The sequence below is a fragment of the Belonocnema kinseyi genome, chromosome 6 (genome assembly GCF_010883055.1).
Source record: "Belonocnema kinseyi isolate 2016_QV_RU_SX_M_011 chromosome 6, B_treatae_v1, whole genome shotgun sequence".
Lineage (NCBI taxonomy): Eukaryota > Metazoa > Arthropoda > Insecta > Hymenoptera > Cynipidae > Belonocnema > Belonocnema kinseyi.
This window is the reverse complement of record NC_046662.1, coordinates 88,636,594-88,648,962: the sequence shown is the minus strand read 5'-3', so window position 1 is coordinate 88,648,962 and position 12,369 is coordinate 88,636,594. Positions and strand designations below refer to the sequence as shown.

The window sequence follows — 12,369 nt, the reverse complement described above, 5'->3', positions numbered from 1 at the left end:
ATTGTTACCGGACGTTCAAGTGCCTGGTTTATTCAGACAATCAGAAGGATATTATCAAAAATCATTCTTCTAAACGCATGACGCGTTTTAGGCAATTAGAAGAAACCCACAATACAGTATTGAACCACACATTAAATGTTTATCTAACATATTATTCTGATGTTTATGTAATTTATGAAATAAATTTTAACAAAATAATAGGTATACCTATTTGATGTCGTATTTCAAAAGGCTTTTAATTTCAGTTCATGTTTTCGAATTTTCTAGTGTAAACATGCTATTTTTATTTTGCAATTAGTTATGAAAAAATAAACTAAATGGCTAAATTTACCATTCAATATGCACAATTTGAACTCTGAATGAATTTGCTGTAGTGTTTAGTAAATATTACAACGTAAAATTGCTGCGTTCACGATTTTCCTTGCAAAAGTTACAATTTGAAATAATAATGAATAATATTTATTGAATTAAAATGAATGCCTTTGTTGAAAATTCAACAATTTGATAAAAAGATCATAGTTCTTGGTTGAAGATTCAACAATTTGGTTTAAAAATCGTCTTTTCGGCTTGAAAATTTTACAATTTTATTGAAATTTTTGTAGTTACTTGACTAAAAAAATTGGTTTTATTGTAAAATTTATCATTTGCTTATTAAAAATTCAAAGCCTTAGTTAAAAAATAATTTTTTAATTGAGGGTTTAAGTATTGTGTCGAAAGATTATTTCTTTTGGCTAAATCTACATTGTTTTTTATTTTTAAATACATTTTTTTTTTCTTAAAATATCAACTATTACATTTTGAATTAAAAATGCATCCTTTAAGGTGCCAATTCTAATTAATTAGTTAATTTAAAGAAAAGGTTCAAGATACGTAATTTTAGTTTAAAATTATTTTTTTTTCGTTAAAAAAATTTAGCTACGCAATTTTTTGTTCAAAATTGACCTTTTTAAGTTTAAAAATTCCACTATTAAGTTAGTTTTTTGAGAAACTATCATCACATCCACTGTTAAAACTATTTAGTTGAAAATCTTTGTTATTTGTAAAAAATTCGTCTTTTTGTTAGAAAAGTAATATTCTTGTTTGAAAATTGAACTGTTTGGTTGGAATAGATGTATTTTGTTGAAAATTCGTATGTTTTGGTAGAAAATTAATATTCTGTGTTAAAGGTCCGTTTTATTTTCCATACAAATTATTTTTTAACTTAAAATTTTAATATGTTTTGAAATATTCAACTGATTCGTGAAAATTAACTTTTTTGATGAAAATTCATATTCTCAGGTTGAAAAGCCGTCTTTTTCGCTTGAAAATTCAATACTTTGTAAGAAAATTAAACTATGTATTTGGTACAAAATTAAACTGATTTGTGGAACCAAATTTGTAATTTGTCATTATGAGAAAAGTTATCTTCTTGGTTGAAAATTTAACTATTTGGTTAGAAATATATTTATTGTGTTAAATATTAGTCTTTTTGTTAGTAAATTATTCTTCTATATTGAATATTCGTCTTTCCCGGCTTCAAAGTTAATTTTTTAACTGAAAATTGAACTATTTTGTTGAATATTTAACTGGTTGAAAATGAACTTTTTGTTAAAAATACATATTCTCGTGTTGGAAATTCAACTGATTTGTAAAAAAGTATATTTGTTGCTTGAAAATTAAAGTTTTTAAATACAGGACTGGCCATTTAAAGTGGAAGCATTTCTCTCTGAAATTTTTTTTTAAACAATCGTTTTGTTGTTCATTTAGATAATCATTTATTTTAGTTCAAGGAGATTTGTTCCAACTACTTTTTGAAAATGATATCGCGCAAGTGGGCACCTTTATCCTTGAAGGCCGAATGTGATCTTTTTTCGGCGTTATCTATCACGTTTGCCAATTTTTCGGCCGATATGGCGGCGATTTCACGTCGTATGTTGGCTTTGAATTGAGCTAGAGTCCTTGGCTTGTTGGTGTATACCTTGAACTTCAAATAACCCCACAAATAAAAGGTCAAGATAAATCGGGTGATCTTGGTGGCCAGTCAAAATCGCCATTTTTCGATATCAATCGCCCAGGGAACAATGGTTGCAATAAATAAATTAAAAAAAGGTGGCCATTTGCTTCATATGATTTTCAGAAAGTAGTTGGAGCAAATCTCCTTGACCTAAAATAAATGATTATCTAAATGAACAACAAAATGATTGTTTTTAATTTTTTTTGTTTAGAAATAAATGCGTCAGGCGTTTAGAAGAATTCCTGAATAAAGCAGGTACTTGAAAGCCAGGTAAAGATTTTTACTCAAATTCTTTTAAATGCCGGCAGTCAGCTAATTGCCTAAAACCTCTAAATGCCTATGACATTATATATAAAACTTTACCTCGGATTAAACCACTTTCAAATCTAGCACCATACGAAATTACCAATCATCATGGAAATAGGAATAGGAGGGGACTATAGGAATGTCGTAGCGGGGTCGAAATATGTAACGAGAGGGGTAATCTGCCATCTTGGATTGCTAAACTGGTATTCTGAGGGAAAGCGCAGACTGTTCTCCTTCTCTCACTTACTCCTCTTGCTTTTGCAAACCAACATGGTTGACTCCCTCGCCCTATTCCCATATCCATACCAATCACAGCCCAAACAGATGACTCCCCATATGAATCGCATGTTTTTATCTACAACAATGCAATCCGTGAAACCTCCAATCATCTGAAATAACTTCGCAAAGTATGAATTTCCGTACACTCAAAAGCACGGAAAAAACAAACAAAATGTCACCTCTTTATATAAATGAAAAAGTGAAGGAAGCAAAACCAGATTTACCAGTCGAAAAATGTAAGGATAAATATGAGCTGGCCTCGTAACATGATGGTTTCGAATCAAATATCATACATCACTCGTAGGGCTAAACTCGTCTTCACGTGGAATTCAATGTTCGCAAGGACCACGGTTTTACTACTCTTCCTGCGAAACTTGAGCTTCCCATGTAAGCACGTGCCTAACCCTACTTGTGATGCAATATATTATTAGAAATGGCAATATCTCTAATGAAAATCATAAGTAAATTTAAATCGTCCAGGAGTCAGAGAATTTATGGAATCAATAGGGACAAACAAAAAGTATTAAGCTCGAAGGCCTTTTCAATTTCTAAATCTTTTGTTCTCTATCTCTCCTAGTAGAGTACTTGATTGAAACTTTTTTTTTCGCAACTTTTGATTCATTTAGCGTTCGTATTAGAATTCGTGTTTGAAAATATCTTTGGAATTTATTGTGGTTTAGTAATTTATCTCAGAATGTATCAATATTAATGGTGTTCAATTGAATGGTGGCGACATCAAAGGAGATGTATCGTCTTCAGATACTTGTTATGCCAATCGAGATACGACAAGTCGATACTACAAAGTTAATTGAGTAATTAGCACACAAATTAAGTTGAGTTTGTTTCAGAAAACTTTTTAATGTAGATTTTGCTAGACTTTTGACATTTGTTGTTTCATATATCGAACACCACGAGGTCGCAAATAATTGATGCAGAATACTGTGAATAAAAATTATGTTTCTTTTATAAAACTGGACTTTTAATAAAAGTTCAATTCAACAAAAATACATCTTACGGAGTCACCGTGGCTCAGATGGTGTCGTGATTGTCTTATGTTCCAACTCTGCAGCCTTGGCAACAATGCTGTCGTGTGTTCGATTCCCAAAGCAGAAAGAGAGACTGGATGTGTTTCCAGAAAGTTTCGTTTCTGTCCCTTGGCATACCACCCAACAGATACCCTAAAGTTCATAATTAACCCTATAGTACAGCCTCTAATAACCACGGTAGTTGATGCGACTATAAACATTCAATTGATGATAAAAAAATTATATCTTATATATTCATAATTGCAGATTTTCTAAAGAAAAGTGAAGGAAGTTGAGTCCAACGACAAAAATTGTTTCGCATTGCATGTAACATCATTTGCAATGGTATTATTGCTTTGTACTTTGAAATACTCATTTAAAAATCAATAAAAATGGAGACAAAAATAAAAAGTAAGATCAAAGGAATGGTTCTTCATAAGGAGACGTAGACTTTTTGAAGAAGAATCAAGAATTTCTCTTTTGCCTTCTTTTTCATTTTATACTCCTGAGAATCTATCTTCTTATTTTTCCTCAATCATCATTCAAGGGAGCTTTCGAACTAAAGTGGGTTCCACGTAAAGTCTAATATTGTGGAAACCAATGTCAAGGTCGTTCGTTCCTAAATAAGTACTTACTGGCATCGCCGCATTGCGACCTCGTGAGCTCGAACACCTTTAATCTGTTCCGCTTTGTTTCACCTGCAAAATATAATATCCCAGACCTTGTAACGATGCGGTCTTTCATCTTTTCATCAACATATCTGGTTCACTCATAAAAAACGGGAAGATTTCATCAGGGTTCGATTAAATTATTGTTCAAACACATACAATTATTATCTTAGAGTCCAGAAAAAAATACGAGGAATTTTCTACTTGACAATCAACTTCTTATTTTAAGGAAAATATTGCTGGGAAATCGGCAAAACCCGGAATTTCATTTAATCGGAGGAAACCGTGAATTTTAGTTGGAGTCAAGAATATTTTCTTTTATTATTAAATTGTTTTTTTGTTTTATCAGGCTTTTGTTTTTTAGTCAAGAATCAGAGAGAGGAAAATCTAATGGCTTCACGTATTGTATATGATACCATCAAAGTTTTTCTCTGATTGCTATAATGTTCTTTTAATATTAATTATAAAAGAGCTAATTTTTTCTCCATAATAGGTGGTAAGTTATTAGAATTTCATATAAAAGAAGCCAGGATGAAGAAATATCGTCAATTATTTAAGAAGATATTGAAAACATAGTGCAAATTTCAATGTTTTCTTAAAATTTAAATAAAGTCTATTATAATAAACATTTTATAAAATCTCTAACAAAATTCTGAAAAAATTGAAAACATATAGAAATTTGCACTGCTTTTACAATATGTTCTTAAAAGTTGACAAAATAATTGAATCCGGGCTAATTTTATAGGTGATTCCGATAGCTTTCAACCTATTAAAGGTGAAAAATGCTAACTCTTATATAATTAACATTAAAATAACTTAAGCAATCATCGATAAAAAGGTAGTGTCATACTAAACGTTATAGTAACTTTTTAAAGATAAAGTAACTCTAGTTACTTTAAAAAATAAAAAGATCACTTTAGTTAATTCTTTTAATAAATAAAACCAGCGATTCTAAGGATTTCTCAATTTTATCGGATTATGTTTGGGTTTGGTGTACAAAGCCGGTACCGGTAGAAAAAATGGTTGATACCTTCAAAAAAATGGATAGTATCAGGAAAAAAGTCACTGGTACCAACAATTTCTTTTATCGATTTTTTTAAAGCATATTTTAAGGACAGAGCCTAGACTGCATGCAAAAATATATAAAAATTAATTTTTCTCTCACGTGCTTAATGCTAACTGTTTGATCATCAGAATCGGCTATCTTGCTAGTTGAATTGAAAAAGATCGGGGGTGAAACTAAAATTATTTTTGTGAATAATCACAGAAGACGAATCAGTGAGATGTGGAGATGGGGGTTTGACTAAAATTATTTCTGTGACTATTCACAGGAATGCCCTTTCGCCCCCTACAAGATGTTGGAAATTTTTAGACGTTTGACCAAAATTATTTTGGTGACCTATCACAGGGGTGCCTTCCCGCCCCCACGAAATGTTGGAAAGGGGTAGCGGTTTGCCCACATTATTTCTGTGACTATTCACAGGGGTGCCTTCGCGCCCCCACGAGATGTATGAAAGGGTAGAGGTTTGACCAACATTATTTGTATCACCATTCACAGGGGTGCCTCTAGAGTGAACAAAATTTGCAGTGCATTCTTGAACCACCTTATTATGCATAAATTGAAGGTGTATTTAATCTTCCGTGAGGTGAATATCACATAAATTTTCATTTCGTCTTTTGTTATAAAAACCATTTTTATCTTCAAATGGAAATCCCCGAAGACAAAAGAATAACTTCATTTCATTCAATTCAGAAGAACAACGAAACTTTTAATTTGGTTATTATTTTTCTACCATGATAAAAAAAATAGTTGATTGATATCAGCAGGAAAATTGTTGTTCTCTTTGACGATAAAGCACATGCAGAGTACATCGATTTCGCTTGAGAGAAAAACCTTGGCGTGAGTCAGGATTCGACCTTGACACTCAATTACCTTTTCGCTGGTTGGAATGTACATGTCTCGTTGCAGGCGGCTTATTTTCAGGATAAATTTATTATACCAACACAGTGAAAAACGCACTGCGATACTCTTACCGGGCCTGCATACATAATGTATTTTTGCAGTACTTATAACGGAAGTTACATAGAAAGCATATTTATCAGGGCTTATGTTTCTAATCAATTCTAGTCAAATGCTTTCAAAAGCAATAAGCTCGAATTGAACAATTTTAACACTGAAGCTTTATTAGGAACAAATTTAATTGAATGCCTGTATCAAGAATTGGATAATTTGATAATCAGCCTTTCGTTGAACAATGTGTGATTATTGAATATTTTCATATTTCTAGTAGTAGTTATAATATACTTAAATGTTAGTTATATTTCTGAAAATAGCTAATAACGTTTCACTGGACAGAAACCCTATAGAACAATACAAAAACATATTTCTTTATCTTAAAATATTTATGCATTAGTATTCTAAAAGCTTTGAAAACCCATTAACCTGTTAATAAGTTTCGACCTAAATATATTTTAGACAGTTTGGAAATTGGCAGTCCTAAAGACCCTTGGCGGTAGTTTTTGGTCCTAAATGTGTGTCCCGGAGCTTCTCCCGTACCGTAGTCTTTTATTAGTCGTGCTTTAGTCAGTAGGCGTCATTAGAAACTGTTCAAAGTAGGTGCAGGGTCATTCATACCCGGGTGTGTACCATACGTCGATTTTGCCAGAACATTATTTTTACATAAAAACTTCCATTCAGTGTTGCTAAATGCACCACAGTGCACAAAGTGCACAAAGTGGTCAACCAGAGTAGCAGAAAAGGGCAAGGTGTGCACTGTGTCCTTATAAAAAACATGGGAAAACAAAACGCTTGTGTCATTGCTGCTTTCGCCCAATGTGTGATGAGCATCAAGCTTATATTTGTAATGAGTGCACTGGCACTAAATAATTATAACATAATTTTTATAGTATTTGTTCATTACATTCATGTTTCAAGAACTTTTCAATAAAGATATAAAAATTTTCAAGTATGTTTTGTCAAACATTAGCTATTTTCCAAGTTGTTTTATAGAAATTAATGGTTTTTCACACCTAAAAAACCACCTCTGTCAACCTGTAAAATAAATACCTTTTTTGTAAGAAACACTACATGAGTTATTTTAGCCTTATTGTACTACTATTCGAGAATACAATCCTGAATTTTTAGCAAAAAATATAAAAAATGTAATTTAAAAATTTTTTGTACGTAATTCCATTTTTTGGTTTGAAAACATTTTTTTCAGGAATTTTTTACAAAGTTTTAATATTTCTAACGATGCATTTGAATTACGGAGATTGATTCTACAGTGTTTGCAGAATACCTGAGAATTTATTACTAGTTGATCGGATGAGTAGTCTGACAAAAGTATACTGCGGAAAATTGCACAGGGTATACCAAACCCACAGTGTGCTCCATAGTTGAAAAAATAGGTGTGTGCTCCGAGGGCTAAGTTCTTTAAGAATAATATCATAATAATTTGAAAATTTTTTTTAAAATCATCCGCCATAATCAATTGAAACTGTCTGAAAGCCTATGAATGTCCATAAATTTGTTTGAAATGATTCGAAAAGCCTTATAATTTTGTAAATCTCCTGTAATGTTTAAAAATATTTCGAAATTCCCAGAATCATCTGAAATTCCTTAAATTGTATATAAACCACGTAAAATCCGGTGAACCCCTGAGAAATATTCAGAAATAACTTGAATTCTTGTGATTTCTAGAATCGGTTGAAGTCCATAAAAATCTTTCATAGGCCATGAAATATCAAAAAATCCTTCAAAATCCCTTGAAATATTCTTAAATTTCTTAAAATCCTTAAATATTGTATGTAAGTCTTTGAAATCTTTAGTCCCTAGAAATTATCTGAAATCTCTTGAAATCGTATTAAATCCTTTGAAATCCCATACCATTCTCTATAATCTCTTCAATTGGTATAAAATCCCTTAAAAAATCCTTTAAAATTACTTGAAACTATTAGAAACCCCTTGAAATATTTCGAAATACTTCGGAAATATTGAATTTTTTGTTTATCTTTTCAAAATCCGAATATACCTTTTGAAATCTTTTGAAATTAAGTAGATACCTTTAGAAATATTTAAAAGCTTAATAATTTCTGTGCACGCAAAATTTGAATGATCAGCTCTTCGGTATTGAAGAATTAACGGCACCTAATTTTTTTTATTTAATAAAATTAAGTTTTATTCTCTTATCAAAGCAGATCATTTACGATCTGTATTTACAATAACAATGAAATATTTCGCCATCATAATATTAAAAATGGAACAACTTTAAATCATTTGAATCCTTCAAGATACAAGATACAAATAATAATATAGAAATACGTATACAATTACATGAACCTGCAAGTTTTGTTTGTCCCATCTGATATATTCGTGTAACTAAATATGTAAATGCACAGGGAATATTTAAGAAATTCGCTTAGAATAATATGGAGTTAATTTTCGTATTATAGTCCTGAAAAAATAATAGATTAAAAGAGTCTTATCTCGAAAAACATACTTAAGGAAGAGGAAAATATTCAAGCAAAAACAAAGGCCAAAGATGGAAAAAAGTTTGTTTGAGTTTATTTTAATTATCAAATGGGTACCCGTGTAGAAATTCAAATGGGAAACGAGTCTGGTTCCCGATCATGCGATCCCACTTAAAGTCGGGGCCTAGTCGAGTCAAAATACTTATCATTTACGGAAATCTCCATAAACTTTTTTGAAACATTTAAAAGTGCTCAAATTTATCCAAGATTTAATGGGAAACATATCCTACGCTTAAAAATGCATAAATTTATGTAACTAAAATTCCCCAAAATTTGTGGAATATTAATTTAAAAAAAAAACTTCAGCTGGAACGCAGCAATGGAAGAGCTTCGCTCTGACGGAACCGCTGTGTTAATCACGGTAGTCTCTGCTCCAGGTAATTGTGCTTCGTTACGTGTGGACTGCTGTCTCGACGCGTCATTTCTGTTGCGCGAGAGGCGGCACGTCGCGCCCTTGCGGATTTTCTTTAAAGCTACCAGTCTAGAAGTCACTGATTAATCAAAAACTTTTTCTCTTTCCAATTTCAACTACCTGAAGGATTAAACTTTATTTACATATGGCAAAATCTTCCAGATTAATTTTAAAATAAGCATCTATACAAATTTAGAGTCTTATGACTTCCGGCGGGAATTTTTCACCTACATCTATATGTATCTTTTCCAATATGGATTTTCTTAAAATTCCATACAAAGGTATTTACACATGTTTCTAGAAATTCGCAATTTTCTAAAAAATACTACAAAAAAATAAGATTACGTCTTTTTGAAGATTTTGATCGTTTTTTTTATAAAAAGTTGATTTTCGTACAAAATTATTAACTTAATAATCATTTATTAAGTATATTTAGATGAATTTAATATTAATAAATCTTTTCTCCAAAAAACGGTGTAAAATTATTGTTAAATATATTCTTAGTGTTTTAGAATAAAAAAATCATTACGCTTTTTTAGATATTACCTCATTTGATAAATCCTCGTCGAAAACTCAAACATAAGAATAACCCAACCAGAGCCCCACTAGCTCCCGACTAGAGCCTGAAGATTACGCGCACGGAAATTAGTGAACAAAAAGGGCCGACTAGCCCTTGACCAACCACCGACCAGACCCCAACTGAAATTTTGATAACAAAAACCCCAACTAGTCCCCGATTAGTCCCCGACTGGGTACTTTGTCAAAATTAATAACCCGAATAGCCCCCGATTAGTGTCCGACTTGTAATAGAGCCAAATGGGGGTATTTCCACACGGGTATATTACACATCATATAGTTTATTCTGAAGATTTTATATTTTGATGTTAGTCATATTTTTCGTAAGGTTTTATTAGCATCATTTCGAAACAGAATAATAAAAGATCATTATAATGAAGTAGCATAATTCAACCGTTAATAAATGTTACATAACTAACTCTTTAAATAGTCCGTGGTCAGTCGTACATACATATAATTCCGTCGACTATTTTCTGCCTTTTGTATCTCAAAAACAATTAGTTCCTCCATAAATAACAGATTTTACGTTGACAACTTTCGAATATAGATTCAGCTTGTTACGAGTTTCAAAGCGTTATTCAGGGTAGATCTCCATTGAGATTTTAATTTTAAACTAGCTTAATTTTTTGAAATTTGAAAAATTACCTGGAATTTTTGTCAAGATTTCAAAGTTTGGGTAGATTTTGTCAACAAAAAGAACTTCGGTTGACTTTGGATGAATGCATTTTTATACAAATTTTTTTATAGTTTCAGCAAACCCTCCTGACTTATATGAGACACAGAGTATGGGAGTTCCATTTCTACGTAGCCAATGACTGGCCGGAAGTTCCTGTCTGTTTACATTTTCCAGGGATGACTCTTGCCGTAAGTGCTCATATAAATTCCTAATGTTTTAATGAAAATTATTATTGAAACATCATCTATTTTATTATTATAATAATCTACCATTCATTCATTCTGTCCGCATTGAAGATCCTATGCTTCCCCTCGCTTCGAATTCAATCACTTTCTAAGTTTTCAGTTAGAAAGAATATAATTTCCAAAGCTTTTAGAATAAATCAACTTTAAAATTTAACAGTATTGTACATTCTTTCAATTTTGAACGGCTTAAATTAGTGTTGCATAACGATACGAGGTGCTCGGTTCTCTTGCTCATTTCAGTCGTTCGAGAAGTATTCTCAAAAACTGAGAATTCATTCTCTCTTGTTTGTATCGTCCCATCTCATCTCATTTCATCTCGTTCCTCACCCGAGCTACCAGCGGCAACGCCATTGACTTGAATGTAAGGTTATCAAATTTAAAAAATAGTTGATAAAAATGTCAATACACCATGTGCGTTCCAAAAAAAGTTGTATTTAAAGAATTCCTGTCCAAAAAATATCTTTTAGGTAAAAGAATATGACTTGTTATCCATGAATATTGTTCCAACTGCAATTTGAACTATGCATTATAATTCTGCTTTAATAATAAATTATTTCCAATATGAAAGTACACAAATTTGAGGACTTTTTCTGGTTTATAAAGTCATCAGTAAAAAATCTTCATTTGAACGTTCAGAGATTCAAGCACATGTAAAACCGTCTTTTTTAAGTTTATTTTTGCAAAAAGAAAATTATTTTTTAAATAAAAATTTCTTTCAAATATTTTAAAAGATCCTAAAATATTGGAAATTCCGAGTAAGATTTCTTTAAACATTTTTAAATTCTGGAACTATGTATAAAATTCCTTATGATCCTTTAAAATATCATGAAACCTTAAAGGTCCCACAAAATTCTTCTAAATCTTATGAAATTCTTCAGAACTGTATGCAATTTTTTAAAATAATAGCTCAAAATTATTTAAATCATTAGAAATTCCTTGACATTTATTGATTCGCTTATAAATTACTTATAGCATTTTAAAAATCCTAAATTCGAGCCTTAAGTATCTTGAAATCTCTTTAAAAATCTTTAAAATTCCTTAAAAATTCCCTTTAAACTTTTTATTTATATTGAAACTATTTCAAAGAAATAATAAGAATATATCTGAAAAGTTAAAAAAATCTTCATTAAATCCGATTCTTAAATACGGAAATTGTTTTTAATATTCTCGTAATTTATTATTCATGTGAAACAAGTTTTTAAATGTCCCGCTTAATAAATTAGTACACATTATTATAATAATTATTATTAAAAAAGGTGTGTACATAAGGCTTTTTTGGCCCCAGGAATCTACAATTAGAAAATAATTTTCTTTATGTATCAGATTTAAGATATAACCACAAGGATCATACAGAAAATAAACTAACGAGATAAAATAAAGGATTATACTATTGAAAATCATAGTTAGGAACCTTAATTATTAATAAAAGAAGTATATAATTTCATAGAAATACACATTTTACTCTGTATGCTACGTTTTTTGTGCCTCATATATCTACTTTCATATTTTATGACACTACTAATGACATTTGTTTTTTTACGAATGTTAGTTTTGACACTTACAGTCTGTCAAGTTAAAGCGTGGGTGGCTTCACTCGCAGTCGGTAAGGTGTATCGACATGATTTTGGTGTCAAAATATTAAGAAGAGCTCCCTCTTTC

General features: G+C 30.9%; 1 protein-coding gene across 3 annotated transcripts in view; it reads left to right on the top strand.

Moving 5' to 3' along the window:
- Window positions 1-12,369, top strand: part of LOC117175219 — a 48,162-nt gene that overhangs the window by 5,159 nt on the left and 30,634 nt on the right. For all 3 annotated transcript variants that reach the window (XM_033364875.1, XM_033364876.1, XM_033364874.1), the window contains exon 3: window positions 10,537-10,653. In XM_033364875.1, the coding sequence (XP_033220766.1) occupies window positions 10,537-10,653 (117 nt within the window). The remainder of the gene's footprint in view (window positions 1-10,536; window positions 10,654-12,369) is intronic.